Raw genomic sequence first — 17,869 nt, 5'->3', positions numbered from 1 at the left:
CTTAGTTTTAATATCAAATAGGACCGCATAAATAACTGATTATACTTGGTGAGTGACGTTAAGTTAATTTTAACGGGTGCGTGGCCGTGCCACGTCCCAACTTTTTAATCAGCAAGAGCGAAAAGAAGTTTTATGGCAAGTGACCCAAGTAGTCAGAAAAGAAATTTTATCTAGGACACTCCTCATGGTGCAAATTTTGTGAAAATGTTGGAAGGCAGTGAGATGTAGTACGATGCCGTTTGTGACACGTAGTGAGTTGAGATGGAGTAGATAAATTTCATTTTCTTATGCGATTTGTAAGATTGATTATAGAGAACTGGAACACTACTTGACGATAACCCTGTGTTATGCGATCAATAGGGACATTGATGGGGACTTGTCCGGGGATTATGTGCCATTCTGCCAGATTGGCACAGCGCAACCTTCCGGCGGGACAGAAAAAGACGACTAAAGGCCTTAGTAACAAAAAAGTGCTGCGAAGGAGGGTCGAAAAATTCCGGAAGTTTAAATTTTTTAAATTTCGATTGACGGGCAAGTATTTCTCAGAAAAACAAAATGACGGCCATTTTGACGAAAGGAACGAAAAAACAGAACAACGACAAATATAATGAAAAACAGTCGCACAAGAAAACGAGAAAAACGAAGCCTCTTATCGTGGCAATCACACACGATAAGACCGATAGCAGAGAGAAACAATGAGAAAGGAGGCTTCAGTGGGGAAGGAATATTCCGCGGAACCCTCCCGTGCCCCAAATTGGGAGAGATAACAACGTTAACTCGAGAAGAACACGGGAGCGGAGACTTGGTCCCCCAGAGACTGTTATATGGTGAAAGACTGTAGTAAACTAACTTTTTAGCTACTCTGATGCCATAGAACTTTTAATTGACACCGGTATTGATTGATATTTTAGAATATGAGTAGCTAGGAAGAGGAAAGGGTCAATCCATCTCCAATGGATTTAGTATATAAATGTCAATAATAACATAGTAAAATATGATATTCGAGCCTCGTTTTTGATTGCAATCACGTCGTCTGGGGATCCGAGACTCAGCTATATGGTTGTTCGCATGTAAACGAAAGCTGATCAAAAGTCGTTTGACTGATGGCCTAAAAATAGTAACTTTTTACTTAGCCCTAAAACAGACCAGAAAATCAACTGGCAAGGTCGAGACGGTGAAAAACGAGTAGAATTAAAGTAACTGACGCCTGCCAGTCGTTAATAGGTACTTTTTCTACGCTCCGTCGCTGTGTAGTATTTGGGCGAATGTTACACTATTCAATTTTCGCAATATGTTGTTTAAATAGTCTCAAGTTTATAATCTATGAGAAGTTTGAGCAGCGGATTTGGAGAATCATATTTTTTCTCCCGCGTAAGAGGTTTTTCTCCCCCGAAATTGTAGGAATTTAGTAGCACTTGGGTGGTTTACCTTCAAAGAAAATAATGCAATTTAAAACGCGAGATCAATACGGACTAACATACGTTTCTTTAAAGCCGGACAACTTTTTCTTCGAACCGACAGTGAAGATGTTTTTAGCGCCCTTCAATTGAAGCATCAATACCAAAATTTTACTTCAGGGACAGTTCAGCGTAGTTGTGGATAAACCTCGACAAATTCCCAAGTGTGGAAAATGAACTGAAACATGTTTTTAAATAGTCTATCAACTTTTCACTCTGTCAAACTTTTTTTCAACATGACCGCTCGGTAATTGTTTTTGAATTCTTAAGAGTAATGATTGTAGTGAAGACTCTTCTATAGGTCTTGGTGATTTTTTTTCAGGAAGTCTTAAAATGCTCTAATAACTCTAGATGTGCATTCATGCATATTAATGCATCTATGACTTCTTCAAGGTATATATGCTTTTTTGAGTTCAATTGAAATTCGCATGGTGAAATTAACGTAAATAGCACTCCAAATGTGAGCATGGAAATGGTGCAAAAAACGTGAAAGATGACTAGTTTCGAAAGTGGAATTTAATTTTTAGATTTCCAGTGGAATAAAATTTTACCGGTTGATCCAATTTTTTTCAGGTTGGGTTAATGTTATCAAAAAAGCGCCAATCATAAATCGTTCTTGAAATTCAAAGAGTTTAAAGGGCATCTGTTTTTTCTTCGAAATTCCAAAGTTGAGACATTTTCAAGAAAATCGGTGTAATATACCGTTTCTGGCTATTATCGATTAGTTGTTTGAGTATTGGTTTTGTATTCCAGAGTTATGAAGTATGAAGTATGTTTGTTGGATGTGCGGTCTAGGCTTAATATCTTCAACTCAGGGATGTGCTCCGTGATGGCTACCCCCTTCTCTGGTGTCTCAGCTGATCGATAAATAAAAGTGAGTATTAATGTTTCAATTACTATTTCGAGCTCTCTGATTGTAATGGCTCTCCAATTCTTACTGATCTCATGATCTCCTTATTGTTTACATTAAGTAAATATTGATTTAATACTTTGTCATTGACATACTATGGCATTGAAGTTTAATCTAAATCGAACCAATTATGGTAATTAATAATTAGCAACTCACATAGGTGTGAAGCACTATGTTACAATCGGTGTTTTGTTTGTTTACTTGCGTTCATTACTCTTTTCCAACTGTCGTTTGGCTACGTTCAATAATTACCGTTAATTCTTTCGGTTACCTAATTGTTTTTCAGATAGTTGATATTGATTGATCAAAATGGTGAATTTCACGGTTGACCAGATCCGTGCGATCATGGACAAAAAATGGAACATCCGTAATATGTCCGTTATTGCGCATGTAGACCATGGAAAATCAACACTCACAGATTCCCTCGTGTCGAAGGCTGGAATCATCGCTGGTGCTAAAGCCGGTGAAACAAGGTTTACAGACACTCGAAAAGACGAGCAGGAACGTTGTATCACAATCAAATCAACGGGTATTTCGCTATACTACGAAGTGAATAAGGATGAAATGGGCAACTTCGATGAGAAGCAGAAACCCGATGGAAATGGATTCCTCATCAATCTCATGGACTCACCTGGCCACGTTGACTTCTCATCGGAAGTTACTGCGGCTTTGAGAGTGACGGACGGAGCTTTAGTTGTTGTCGATTGTGTCAGCGGTAATATCCTTTGAATTATGTAGGGTTCACTTTTATTCTATGCAATCTAGATTAAATGGTTATTTCTTTATCGATCAGCAAGTGTTTTTGTAATATGATTCTAAACTTATCTTGTACATGGCTTGGCTAGCTGAATAAAGATCCTTCGCATCTTTGGCTTTTTTTGAAGTCGGACTTTGTCATTTTCGGATTTTTGTTTTTTGATATCCTACTATAGGGTTTTACTCTCGAACAGAAAAATGTGATCGAATTTTTGTTTTAATGTGGATTTTAAATTTCATGTTTAAGATCGGAATAAAAAAATTCATTTCATTCATTGATGAGCGGAAGAAAAACTTCATCTATTGATGCAGTTTTTACCCTTGCGATAGCAAGGGTTTTGCAATCGGGTACTAGATTTTTTCCATTAACAATTTTGTCCACGGGACTCACTTCTGGACTCCTCTTATCTTCGTCCTTCATAAATCTTCTTTTCTTCGTCCTCTTTGCAAATACTTGAGTTCGTAATTTTAAATATTTATTTTTGTTTTTTTTTCCGTCTTTTTTTGGCTTGATAAGTTTCGGCCTACAGATCGGTTTAATGGCCGCATGTTGCGCCTTTCGATAGTTGAAAAAAGTTTGTGTGCGCGTGTCTGTTTTGATTTTTTTGTGTTTTTTCTTTTTTGGACTCATTTCTGGACTCCTCTTATCTTCGTCCTTTTTTTCTTTTTCTTTCGTTCTGTTACGACCTTTGCAGGTCCTAGAATGGGACTCGGGCTCGCTCACTGCTCTCCTCCGTGTATGTTCCTCTTATGACGCGCGAGATTTGTTGCACTCTGGTCCTCCCCGCATATGTCGCATATCGCCCGTTTGCCTTTTGGGGGTTCCTTAGTATGCCCCTCGCATGCTCGCCTATGGTTCGTCCATGGCCCTTTCTCGTTGAACGTGCGCATGCAATGCGGGCATGTGAAGGTCGTGAGACGCTCGTGGTGCATTTTCCTTTCATGTTGTGTCCTTCCACCCTTACTGGCGCACACTCGCTCAAATCCTTCCCATCTACATTTATAGACATTCCCCCTTGAGTCTTCGGTATACTGTGATCTTCTGGGCTTTTCCTGTCTTCCATTTACGTTGCACATTTCATTTTCCCAGTTCTCAATGAATTGCATCCGTTCCTTAGTCAGTATCTTCCACTTTTTCCTGTCGCGGGTGAGGTTCTCGAGGTCTGTCCAATCCTTTCCCATCTCTTTAACTAGCCTCCTCCAGTATGAAATAAGACCATTGCGCAGGGTGCCCTGTTGTGTCGGCTCCATTTTCCAGTGTCCTAGGACGACTCTTTTCACTGTCCTGGTATTGGGCATTCGCAGAATGTGTCTTATTCGTTCCAGGGCTCGTTTTTCTATTTTGCACCGAATTGATGGTATTCCCAACTCTTTCCTTATTTGATACGAGTTTGTGCTGGTTTCCTGCATGCATATCAAGGCAAGACCTCTTCCGCCATTCCAAATATGCCGATACGCCTTGTCCACCACGCTTTGCATCTTATTTATGTCTGTCTTTGACCATGGCCTCACAGCTGAGTCAAATGGCATTGTAGACTCAACTGTGGCTTGCACTACGATAGCTTGGGTACGTTTTGATAAGGTAGATTTCCATAACCACCGTTTGATTTTGTACCACGCGCAGTACCCTCTTTTTATCCGAGCAGCCTTGTCTTCATTTTTACCGATTCGTGTCCCTAGCATCCTTGTTTTATTGGCTGCCTCAGAAGCGAAGGATATGTTTTCCTCCTTGCCATCGTGGCACTTTTCTTCGAACTGGGCGAGGGCTTCCTTGAAAGCTGTCTTGCCTTCCCTCAGCTCACTGTTCCAGCCAATAAGGGTTGAGTCGTCCGCGAACAAGGAGTCCACTAAGATGAACTTCTCTTGTGTACTACTTCTCGTCGTTCTCCGTGTATCTACGGGGGGTAAGCTATTACCCGGCCATTAAACCGGTCATTAAACCAATCTGTAAGCCGAAACTTATCAAGCCAAAAAAAAGACGGAAAAAAAACAAAAATATCTTTATCTTCGTCCTTCATAAATCTTCTTTTCTTCGTCCTCTTTTCAAATACTGGAGTTCGTAATTTTAAATATTTATTTTTGTTTTTTTTCCGTCTTTTTTTGGCTTGATAAGTTTCGGCCTACAGATCGGTTTAATGGCCGCATGTTGCGCCTTTCGATGGTTGAAAAAAGTTTGTGTGCGCGTGTCTGTTTTGATTTTTTTGTGTTTTTTCTTTTTTTTGGCTGATAGGTTTCGGCTTATGTTACATCGGCTGAGTCGCCACATATTGCGTCGTTTCACGAGATGTGTATATGTTTTGAGGGTGAGGGGGACTTGATAACTTTTAGTTGTCTAAAGTTTTTTTTCAGCTGTTTTTTTTCGTGTTTTTTTTTCGGATTAATAGGTTGATTTCGGCATATTGTTTCATATGACGCAAGAATAAAGTTTGTGTGTGTGTGTGTGTGTGTGCGTGTGTGTTTGTGTTTGTTTGAGGTGTGGGCGACTTGATAATTTTTCTGAAAAAATTTTCGGCCTAAAGGGTTTCTAAGGTTTTTCCGGCTTTGTTACCGCGTGATAACTTTTCTTTCGATGCTAGTTTCCCATTTTATTGACTCGACTCGTTGTTTCAAACCTAGACTTATCGATAGATCTAGGTCGAAGTTTTTGAGTTTTTTTCGACTTAGCGGCTTTCGTGTTTTGTATCGCAAGTGGTGCGAAGCGCAGCTTCGCTTGTGTCTCAAATTGATTTAACTTAATCAAAAACGTGTCATCTAGAAATTTTTTCTTGAACATTAAAGAGTTTGAAGGCTGTTTTTCACTTAAAATGAAGGAGAATTCGACTTTGTTAATGAAAAGGTAAATGGCCCGAAAATACGTGATGATTTTAGTTTTCATAGGCAAATGAGCACTATCTCTTGATCGAGTTTTCTCAGATCGCGGTATGGTTTTATCAAACAAATGTATCATAATCAAAAAAAGATTATCATGAACGATTCCTGAAAATGAAAGAGCATGGATCAGTTGTTTTGAAAACTATCTTGAACGATTTTAAAAAATAACAGTAGGTCCCTTGAGTTTTCTTGTTCACCGATTTTTTTTCTCTGTTGGCTATGTTCTTCGTGTTGATTATGTTCCTGCTCGCCGAAGCAACAATGCGATGTGTTTTTCTTAATTGCAATTAAGAGTGAAGTACACAAATTATGTCATGTTCAGGTGTTTGCGTCCAGACCGAGACAGTGCTGCGTCAGGCTATCGCAGAGCGAATAAAGCCTGTTCTATTCATGAACAAGATGGACCGTGCTCTGTTGGAGCTGCAGCTGGCTCAAGAGGACCTCTACCAGAACTTCCAGAAAACTATCGAAAGTGTGAACGTGATCGTGGCCACCTACACAAGTGACGAGGTGAAAGAGATGGGACCGCTGGAAGTGAATCCCATCGAGGGAACCGTAGGTTTCGGCTCAGGATTACACGGATGGGCATTCACCCTGAAGCAGTTTGCCGACATGTTGGCCAAGAAAATGGGCGGTAAAGACCCGAAGAAGTTGATGTCGAAACTATGGGGTAACTGGTGCTTTGTCAAAGAAGAGAAAAAATGGAAGAAGAATGACAGTCCAAGCGAAGAATGCCCACGAGCTTTCTGTCAGTTTATTCTAGACCCCATATACAAGGTTAAAAAAATCACCCACACAATCAATAATTACATAGGCATTTTTGAAGGCGTGGAAGAACTTGGGGTTGCGGCGCTTTTTTGGCCACGCAAAATGAAAGTAATTGTCAGATGGGGCCGTGATATGTCAAATCGGAACCCAGAAATATTTTGAATTTTTTGCATCGTTTAATCTCGAGTTTAATCCTTGGTATTTTTCGGTAGTTAAACTTGACTAGTTAAAACTGTTTTGAAGGAAGGTTTTGTATCCAACCGTGAAGTTAAATTTAACGGCTTACCACGCCTTCCTCGCCAGAAAACGCTTTTTTTGCAAATATGACTGATTGAAGCATTCTGTGTTACTTGAACCCGATATGCTTTTCTTGTTAATGAAGGCTTGTGGGAATGGCACAGGGAATATGTTTCAACCTTGAAATATTGGGCAATTCAAAAGGTGAAACAACTTATTGGTGATATGAATTGGAATTTCAGGTATTTGACGCAGCAATGAACGACAAGAAAGATCTGCTGGAAAAGATGTTGGCCACTATTAATGTGGAATTGGTGAACCAAGAAAAAGAAGAGCTGGGCAAGAAGTTACTGAAGACGATCATGAGGAAATGGCTGCCAGCAGGAGAAACTCTATTGGAGATGATTGTGTTCCACCTGCTCAGGCCCAAAAGTACAGAATGGAGATGTTGTACGAAGGTCCTTTCGATGATCCCTGCGCCACAGCTATCAAGAACTGTGACCCAGACGGTGAACTTATGATGTACATCTCAAAAATGGTCCCCACCACTGATAAGGGACGCTTCTATGCCTTCGGAAGAGTGTTTTCTGGTAAGATCGCCACTGGGCTCAAAGCCAGGATCATGGGACCCAACTACAAACCAGGAACAAAGACAGATCTCTTCCTGAAGTCTATCCAGAGGTAAAAAAAACATTAGTGAGAAATCTATGCGTAGCATCTAGTGAGAAAGTTACTGAATGAGAAATATCAGCTGTAATTTTGCATCTTATACCAAGTGTCTTGGAAGCTCAATATAGTGTATTGTTTTATTTTGCAAGATGAAGGTAGCATAGTATTTGTTTAACAGAACTATTCTGATGATGGGACGATATGTTGAGCCAATTGATGATGTACCGTGTGGAAATATTTGTGGACTTGTGGGAGTGGATCAGTACCTGGTCAAGTCGGGAACCATTTCAACTTACGAAAAGGCATTCAACCTGAAGGTGATGAAATTTAGCGTCAGTCCAGTCGTCCGAGTCGCAGTTGAGTGCAAAAACCCTCAGGACCTACCGAAACTTGTCGAGGGTCTAAAGCGCTTGGCTAAGTCTGATCCTATGGTGCTGTGTGAGATCCCAGAGAGTGGTGATCACGTTGTTGCTGGAGCTGGAGAGCTTCACTTGGAGATCTGTCTGAAGGATTTGGAGGAAGATCATGCTGGAGTTCCTCTGATCAAGAGCGACCCAGTGGTGTCCTTCCGAGAGACTGTGACGGCTTGTTGTGAGAAACCAGCGTTGAGCAAGTCACCCAACAAGTTCAACAGATTGTTCGTGACCTGTGATCCGTTCATTGAGGGCCTAGCTGAGAAGATCGACTCAGGAGAGGTTTCGGCAAACGATGAAATTAAAGAGAGGGCTAAGTTCATCTACGAATCGTTGGTTAAAGACACGGACAAGATGCAAGAGTACCTCGATGCACAGTGGGAACCAGATCTTCTGAGAAAGATCTGGGCTTTTGGTCCTGACACCAACGGACCCAATTTCTTGTGCGATGCCACCAGAGCTGTCCAATACCTGCATGAAATCAAAGACAGTTTTGTCTCTGGCTTCCAATGGGCATCTAAAGAGGTAAGGCTTTTAATGGAATGTCTCTGTGATGCCATATGGATCAAAACTTTTCAACATTAAATGCTACCCAAAAATGCAATTTCAAGCCCTGCGGTAAGCAAATGTATTGCAGCAGGGTACTAGACTTTTTCCCGTAATTTACTTTGTTCACATGAATTCTGAAATTGATGGTCATCTGCAAATGTGTAATTTAATCAGCCAACAGATACTGGTAGCATGCTTGCATTGTAAATTTCTGATTTTTGTTTTGCTGTGTTTTATCTCCTATGACCGATTTCAGCATAGTTTTACTTTTTATTCCGATCATAAAAATCGGAGGAACTTTGTATTCGGGTGTGTTTTATTTTTCTTGTTATCCACGCAAAATTAGGTACCACAAATAGTCATAAGAATGGGCCGAGTGAGGTATCATTTTAAACCCTTTCAGTTGCTATTCGAGCGACAAAAAAACTGTTAAAAAATTTGACCTTAATTTGAGCTAATAAGGTGAGCGTGCATGCTTACAATAGCTTGTTACATCAGCGAAATTGCGAGCGTTAGTTTATTAATGTGAACTTTCTTTTTTTTTAAAATTAAATTTCCACTTAATTTCTTGAAATGATTTCGCGCTTTGATGTTAAAGTTAGAGCTGTGAGATTGAAAATCTGGCAGTCAGAATCCTTAGCATTTCTAGACAAGGCTCGTTCCTAGTGTTAAAAGAAAATAGAGGAAAAAAAATTTTGTTTTTGGTTTGCTTTTCGGTTCTTCTTGGTATGTATTTTCGTGTGTGTTTTCTGTTAGAACCTATTTCTCCAATATACTATATATCATGGCAGTATCAGCGGCTGTAAATTGTTCATTGTTACAATTTTGGTATAATTCAATTTCATCATTTTAAAGCGTATTTAAGCATAGGTAATTTACTAGCATATAGTGCTGGTTTAGTTTTAGCTAGTGTAAGGTTCTGTTTGAAAACACTGTGTTATGAAAATATTTGGGATTTGTTAAATTTGGTTTTTTGCGACCATTTGGAAAACTTTTAGCAAATTTTTTCTCAAACTACTGAACAAACTTTCACAACGATGGTGTCATTGGAAAACTGGCTGCTTTTTTATGTGCCTGCTTATTTTGCTAGCTGTTTTCAGTTTACACGTTCTACGGCTTTCGAAAGTTTCAGTAGGGGGATTTTTGATTTTAAATTTGTTCATTTTCTCAACTAATAAAAGCAAATATCTGAGATGAATGTTTAAACTTAAGAACTTATCATTGGGATCTCTCCTTCTCAAGCAGCTATTCCCTAAATTCGGAAGAAAAAAGTTATGGCCTCAAACAAGCCCATTTTTTGACATTTTGATTAGTTTTTAAATTTTTTTGACTTTTCTCAAAAACTATCTTGCCAAATCGGAGAAAAAGAGTTCAATCGGAAGAAAAAAATGGTGTGCGAATTTTCCTTGCGCAAGCGGCTATGCCCTGCGTTTGGAATAAAATGGCCTTAAAAAGGTACAATTTTTGAAACTTTGACCCTTTGTTGGAAAGTTCTTTTTTTCTACAAAAACTAATCTGCTGATTCTGAGGTTGATACTTCATTGGAAAAAAATTGTGCTTAAATTTTTCGTGTAATCTGTTTCGCCTTATTTGTTTTGAAGAAAAGCCGATCGGAAAAATCGAATTTATGAAGTTTTTACCGTTTTAAAGAAATTTCATCACTGCTTTCGAAAGCTACTAGCTAAAGCCGATATTAAGGAATCAATCTAAAAAGCAGGGTGTGGAAATTTTTCCTGCAAACCAGACTATTCCCATGCTTTACTTGAGAATTTTTTTGTGAATTTAGGAAAAACCAATTTTTTTTTGCAATTTTCGACTGTTTTTTGGAATCTTTTTCAATTTTTTTTTCGAAGACTACCCAGCCAAATCCGTGATAAAGAATTCAGTTGAAAGATCGATTAGATTTTTTTTCTTTAAATATACAGCTAATCTGCTACTTAAATAGAAAAATCACTAGGGTTTTGCGTCAAGTTCATTTTTGAAACTTCATTTCGTTATCAGTACAGAATATGATCAAAATAATAAAACATGTGAATCTAGCATAAGCTGGGCTACTAGTGTTTCTTCCAAGCGTCGGTGGCGCGATTGCGCAGAAGTGGAAATCCTAATCAACCGGTAGGAGATCCAAATCCGGAACATTGAAATAGTTAGTTTTTTTGGTCGATCTTTTCCTGCATCGCAATGGTAATTTGATAGAAACTGCAGCTGCTTTATTGGTGCCTAGTGTTAGTAAAATTACAAGCGGTCATGGAGCAGATGTGAGAACGTGTTACTCCCAAGTCTTGCAAAAGGTTTCTTTTTAACCTTTTCTTTGTTTTGCCTGTTTAGAGATCTTTTTTGCATTTTCCTCGCTTGTGTTTGCGAAGCGCAGCTTAGCCTCTTTGTAGAATTGTTTATATTCGATAAATAGATTTTCACTGAAGAATTTTTTTTCAAATTTTTATGTTTGATATTTAAGTTCAATTTAGTTTTGTTTACGGGTAGCCTATCAGTGGGCCTTTTAAATGCCTTTTGGCTATCCTCTCCAGCGCTAAATTATTTGCTTGTCATTTCGATTTTGGTGAGTTTGTTACAATACTCGGGGGAAATAACTTTTTTCTTTCTAACCTAACTGGCAAATAAAAGTGTTCATTTGGTGGCAAACCTATTATATATTTAAATGCGGGCTCCACTATCTCGCCATGTTTAAGCTTTTTCAACGTATTAGTTTTACAGTTTTGCATGTTTTTTGTCCAGTTTGATTTGTGGTTATTTCACCGAGTTTAAAATGAGCAGCCCAAAATTCGGATGTTGTTGGATTCCCCAAGGGGTTGCAAATTTGGCCTCCATTTTTGAGTGCCCAAATACTTAAAGTTAAAGAGATAAGAAAACTCAAATTACAAAATAATATATAAAACTTGAAGTTCCCAACCCTTTAGTTGGGTACTGTCATAGTACTATCAAGGATTGCGAATCTTGCCTCCAAATATGAGTGATCAAACCCTTGCAGTGTTCGAGATGTGACGTTTTTTTGTGATTTTTTCGAAAATTTTAAGAAAAATTAAATTATTTATTTTCAAACTTTGAAATTCCCAACACTGTAGATGCGCGCTGTCAGGGTAATCTAAGGAGCTGCAAGTTTTACATCTAAATATGGTTGTTCGAAGCCTTGTAGTTTTCGAGATATGACGTTTTTTTGTGATTTTTTCAAAAATTTTCAGAAAACTCAAATTATTTTTTTTTTTGATTTGAAATTCTCAACTTTGTAGTTGAGTGCTGTCAGGGTACTCTCAGCATTTAAAATTCTTGCCACATTCGACTGCTCAAATGATTTTAGTATCCGAGATGTGATGTTTTTTCGATTTTTTCAAAGTTTCTCAAAAAACTTATCTACAAAGAAATTCACAAAATTTCAAACTACCAACTTGATGAAGACGCAAACTTATTGTCAGCGTAGTAGGGTGCGCTCAGGGACGCTCAGTGGCTGCAAATCTGGCCTCCAATTTCTCTAGAGGCCCATTAATTTCTCGAGATGACGCTTTTATGGTTTTTTCAAAATGGGAATTTAAATGTAATTGGGTGCAGTCAGAGTTCAGGATACACTAAAAGTTAGCAGTTGTTGTTTCCAATATATGCGGTTTTTCATGAGTTGTCGAAAAATTTCGAAGCACTGGAGGTGCGTTAAACGCTAGTTCATTAGTTGGTGGTACTTTTGCTATAATAACAATCTGCAGCATTCGAAATTCCATAGCATCTGTTCTCTGCTTTATTTAGGGCTAGTGTTTGTGATGCATTAAGCGTCCGTTTCTGAGTGATAAGTGCTTGAGACTCATATTCTTTAAGTCACAGATAGAATTCGCAACCTAGTCGAATTTTACTACTTCGAGGCTTATTTTCTTGTTTTTCTTATTGCCTTTTATAGAGCTGATTTTTGTCGTGCTCTCCCTAGTGTTTGCGGAGCGCAGCTTCGCCTCTGTGTATATACTTATTTTAAGCCATGAAAACTGACTTTTATTTGAGTAAAATTAGTGGAGTTTTTTAGCGCCCACTTGGAATCAAAAACTTCAAATTAAAAGTTTTGAAAAAAATTGAATTTTTCAATCGAATTTTTTAGTTTTTCTTATCACTGTCGTTTTAAGTGGGCGGTCTAATTCGAGAATTATAGGATCATAAAGAAAAATGGTAAATCAGACATCGACAACAGTTATCTCCAAAAATGATTAAAAACAAAAAATTGCCTAACAGGCTATATCCCAGTTTTTGCTTCGTTTTTTTTTGTGAGAGTGAATGAAGGTAGGGCATTTTTTATATACACTGAAATGCGCAACATTGAAAAGGCAATGTAAGAAAACTCTTTTAGCAAATACATGTTCAAGTGAACCATTTCTTTCACCAATTGGTACTGTGCGTCCTCCTGTTGCCTGAATACATTATTTTATGCGTCTTTGCATTGAAAAAACTGAGTTTGCAGTATGCCTTTAAGTGCATTCAACCAAACATTAGCAATAGAATAAGGCAGTTCTCTTAGATTTTGTTTGCCTGTGTTTTTCGGTTCATATAATTCCCAAGATGCTCGATTGGGTCCCCCCCCTCTGCAGGGTGTCGGACGCCCCCCCCCCCCCCCCCCCTTAGGGATTCGACACCCTGCCGACCCAAAGGGTCCCCCCTTTGGTACTTTTTAAGAAATCCACTTTTGGCCGACCGACCCTAAAATTTTTCTAAAGGCGCCAATGTTTACTAATTTTGAGGGGGGAGCGCGCGCCGAAAAAACGCAATTTTTTGGTCAAAATTTTGCAATAAGTGCCTAAAACGCCTTTTTTGACAATTTGCCTGCGGCGCAGAAAATTTTGCCAAAATAGGAGCAAAACAGTGCTTTGGGAGAGCTCAAAAAAATTAATTTGGTCGACCTAAAAAAAAGGTCGTCAAAATTCGCCCCCCCCCCCTCGAGAAAATCCTAGATCCGCCCCTGTGTTTCAGTTTTCTTTAAAAAGTAGTCAGGTTTTTCATGCTGTTGGAATGAAAAGAAAAGATATAAAGCTGGAATTTTGAATTTTTTTGATGATGTTTTTTCAATGTCGCCCAGAATAGTTCAAGATGATTTTTTGTTTTTTTTTTCTGGAAAAAACTTTGTTCATACTCAAATTTACTTTTTCGTGGTTTGACTTATGATTTATTTTTAGTTCAATTCATGTCTTTTGTTTCAAGGAAAGAAAACTCCATTACCCAACAGCATAAGTGTAAAGGTCACACAAAACCCGATCGACTTCTTATTTCGGAATTAGACTTTAATTATCATATTTTCCAGCAAAAAAAATTCCCTATTAATCCAGTTTTCTCAAATTGGGTTAGTTTTATCCAAAAAAAAAAGTGTTTTTAAACTTGCTCTAAAAATTCAACGAGCTTTAAGTGCGTCTACTTTTTTGAGTTTCAAAAAAGTATTTTCCCTTTTAATGCGTTCATTGAGTCTTTTTCCTGTTGGTTTTTCAGCTTGAAATGATTCGGAATTTTTTTCCGCTTAATGGCATCATATTGCGTGGTTTGATTAGCTAAAATGTTTGATCTATATGGGTTGAGCCTTTCAATTTCAAGTTTTCTTTCGATGCTAAATTTACATTTAATTGTCTGATTTGTCATGTTTTTAAATTTAATTCGATTTTGCTTTGGTATTTGATATAGGTTTCAATGTTTGATTTCGAAGTGTCAGCGATTGTACTGAAGACTTTTCTTACAATTCGTTAAGATTCATAAGTTTTCCGCAGTTTAATTTTTTTTCAAGTTCAAGTAAAATTCGGTCTCTAAAAGGAAGACAAACTGCTCTCTCCAATTAAGGGAAATGGTGCGAAAGGATGAAAAGTGCATTTTAATTATTTATTAATTGAAAGTTCTCGAATGCGATAGTTGTATCTAATTAGTATTGTTTATTTAAGATTCTGGAAATTGAAAGAGGCTTAAAGCGATGAATTTTCGCCCAGAAATTCGAATTAAAAAATTCGAAAAGTAAATAACTTTTTTGCTCGTTCATTGACACATAACTATCTGTCGGCTTTGTGTTTATTTAGTTAGTTTCATCGTGAATTTTGTAGGGTGTTATTGCGAACGAAAACTGCAGAGGTATCAGGTGGAGAATTAACGACGTAACATTGCACACGGATGCCATCCACAGAGGAGGTGGTCAGATCATTCCCACAGCCAGGAGGGTGCTCTATGCATCGCAGATGATGGCAGAGCCCAGATTTCTGGAGCCAGTGTACCTGGTTGAGATCCAGTGCCCAGGAGAGGTTTTGTCTGGAGTGAGCAGTGCCATGAATGCCAGGAGGGGAAATATCTTCGAGCAGAATCCCATCACAGGCACACCACAGTACCAAGTCAAGGCCCATCTGCCTGTGTTGGGATCATTCGGTAATTTGAAAGCAGGCTTTAACAGTCGATTAAGAGGCTCTTCTTCCGTTTCCCCAACCTCACATAAGCATCGATTTCATGGTTTAACGAGTGGTTTTACACTGAGCATGAATACCAAATATGTTTGTCATGGCCTAATTAGTCCGCATGCCAATTTTTATTTAAAAATCCAAATGTGAAAAGAAAAATTGCTCTAAAAATTCGCAGGTGGGGGGAGAGAGAAAGAGCCGTCGATGAACGTACTTCATACTCTTATTTAGGTCTGAAGGATGATTTTTTCAGGAAAATCTTAATTTGTCCATGCTTTATTTCGCGGATTGACAGCAAAAACGAAAAACGTGATCGACTTCTTGCTTCGAAAGGGAATTTAATTTTCAGATTTCCCAGCGATTAGTTTTTTTCCTTTTGATCCAGTTTTCTCAAATTAGGTCAATTTTATCGAAAAAGTACCAATGGTAACTTGTTAAATGGTAACTCGTTTTTCTGTTTGCTTGCGTTCATTAATTTTTTCCAACTGTTTGTTGGTTATGATATTGTTTTCTGATCTTAAGGTGCGTGGTATTATTCTTTAGTATTTTTGTACTATTGCCCACAAAGTACAACTCTAATCCTATCAAAAATATTGTATTTAAAAATGTTGCAGACTAAAGAGCGTTTGCATGACTTTTTTTCATTGATAAAACACAATGTCTCTCATGTAGGATTCACTGGAGATTTACGGAAAGCCACGGGCGGACAAGCGTTCCCTCAGTGTGTATTTGACCACTGGCAGGTGGTGAACTACGATCCTCTTGCGGTGCATCCCCAAGACATTAAGGACCCGGCCAAGGTCAAACAGTTCTACGATAACAACCAGGCCTACAAAATCATGATGAAGATCAGGAAGCGACGGGGCTTGAAAGAGGAACAGCCGAAGTTGGATGACTACTTCGACAGGATGTGATGTGGTGTGGGTGGCTAACAGAGAACAAGAGCGGGCCAACATCAGTATGAACTGTATAATGAAATTGTGACGTCAGTTGACAGTTGTTCGTATTAGGTAACCTGATGAATGGACCTCGTCTGAATCTGAACTGGTGATTGTTGAAGGTGCTACTCATATTTGGGTTTGAAGGCTTGAATATGCGATACTTTCATTTTAATTTACAACATCACAACGAAGCTTAATTTAAGTATTCAGACGCAATTGTTTTGAGCTAAACATTGTTCGACAAAAAAACAAAGTAAACTAATTAGTAGTTGCACAAGCGACTCTATAATCACGATTTTTTCACGATATAAAAAGTATTCTGTAGAACAAAAGCAGTCATGATGCAAAATTCTGATAACTAATTCATTTTTTAAGCTTGATTTTGAACAATAAATTGCAATATGCAGGGTTAACATGATTTAGAAAACAAATATTTCTACGTATTTTTAAATTGAAAAATCTAAAATGGAATAAAATAATGTTCTCGAAAGTTTTGTCATTGACTGATGCAGTTCAAACTAATCTAGGTCCTGATGATTTTTTCGTGTTTTTTTAGGAAAAATCTGGAAATTTAGGCTCATGTATTTTTTCGCGGTTATTATCTTTGTTGAATTTTATCTAACTGGCAAATAAAATTATTCATTAATTTGGTGGCTCTTTAGCTATAATCATGATCTTAAGCATCAGAATTTTTATAACGTCTGTTTAATGCTCCATTAGTGGATAGTGTTTGTTATTTAGTAAGCGTCTGTCTGTGACTGATGGGTTAATGCGTGAGACTTACTATCTCTAGGTCGCAGAGCGAATCCAAGATCTAGCCGAATTATTACTACTTCGAGGCTTATTTCTACTTAATCTTTTGCACTTTGTAGAACTGCTTTTTGTCGTTATCTCACTAGTGCTTGAGAAGCACAGCTTCGCCTCCTTGTAAAATTTTTGTTCCATTGAAAATACTGTCAAGTTCAGTAATAATGCTGTAGCCTATCCTCAGTAGGTCAAATAAGACCGACCTTTTTCGGTGTTGTTATTATTATTATTCGACCATTGAAAATTGGGAGGAATTTGGTATTCGAGGTGTTTTGGTTTTTTCTTTTTTTTCTTTTTCGTTCCAAATCAGGTCCCATAAATAATCATTTGACTGGGTTGAGTGATATATCATATTTAGCCCTTTCAGTCGAAATTCGAACCACATTGAAAAATTCCCAACATTTTGATTTGTTTTCTAGTCGTTTTTCTTCGAAAACTGTCGTCCGGTTTGCCTAAATTAATATGACTGTCAAATTGGCCTAAATAAAATTTTTATGCCATTTTATCACAACACGCAGAAAAAACTACACTAAATTTAAAAAAAACTGGTAGATTTTTAAAGACTAGGTTGAAAAATTTTGTGCTAGTTGCACCGTAACCGGCTATCCTTACCTAATTTTCGAAAGTGTTTTCAGTATGATTTATGTAATTTCGTTTTTTTTTTAATTTTAATTTAATTATTTTAAAAATTTAATTGCAATCGGATACTTTTTTCCCATAAGTGTTTTTGTTCGCAGAATGGTCAAAATTAGAAATTTTAAATTAAGGTTCAGTTCACAATAAATTCCAATATTTTTTGCCTCCGGCACTCTTGATCTGTGAATGAGAATGCACTTTGGACGGCAAAGACTTTTGATTTCAGTCTGACGGGACCGTTTTTCAAACGGTAAATAAATTGTTCAGAAAAAAACTCGGTTTTTTATGCTCATGTTTCTTCGGCATAGTTGCCATATTGTAGAACTGTTTTTTTGCAAGTTACTTTATTTTAAAAAAATGCTTTTAGTGTTCTGATATATTGCTGTTTTTAGTTTTCTTAACCTTGACTTTGTATTCTTTTTCTATGAAATATTATTTTTGGTATAAA

The 17,869-nt window shown here is 37.7% G+C and overlaps 1 protein-coding gene across 1 annotated transcript; it reads left to right on the top strand.

Moving 5' to 3' along the window:
- The first annotated feature begins 2,620 nt into the window (after window positions 1–2,620).
- On the top strand, window positions 2,621–16,194 carry LOC134843648 (elongation factor 2-like). Its single transcript, XM_063859841.1, is given in 7 exon segments — window positions 2,621–3,082; window positions 6,317–6,771; window positions 7,242–7,413; window positions 7,416–7,680; window positions 7,847–8,606; window positions 14,693–15,008; window positions 15,710–16,194. Coding segments are annotated over 7 exon segments (2,616 nt in total). The 5' UTR covers window positions 2,621–2,676; the 3' UTR covers window positions 15,952–16,194.
- The last annotated feature ends 1,675 nt before the right edge of the window (window positions 16,195–17,869 follow it).

This window comes from Symsagittifera roscoffensis, chromosome 4 (genome assembly GCF_963678635.1).
Source record: "Symsagittifera roscoffensis chromosome 4, txSymRosc1.1, whole genome shotgun sequence".
Lineage (NCBI taxonomy): Eukaryota > Metazoa > Xenacoelomorpha > Acoela > Convolutidae > Symsagittifera > Symsagittifera roscoffensis.
Note: the sequence above shows the minus strand (reverse complement) of the source record. Positions and strands in the feature narration are given on the sequence as shown.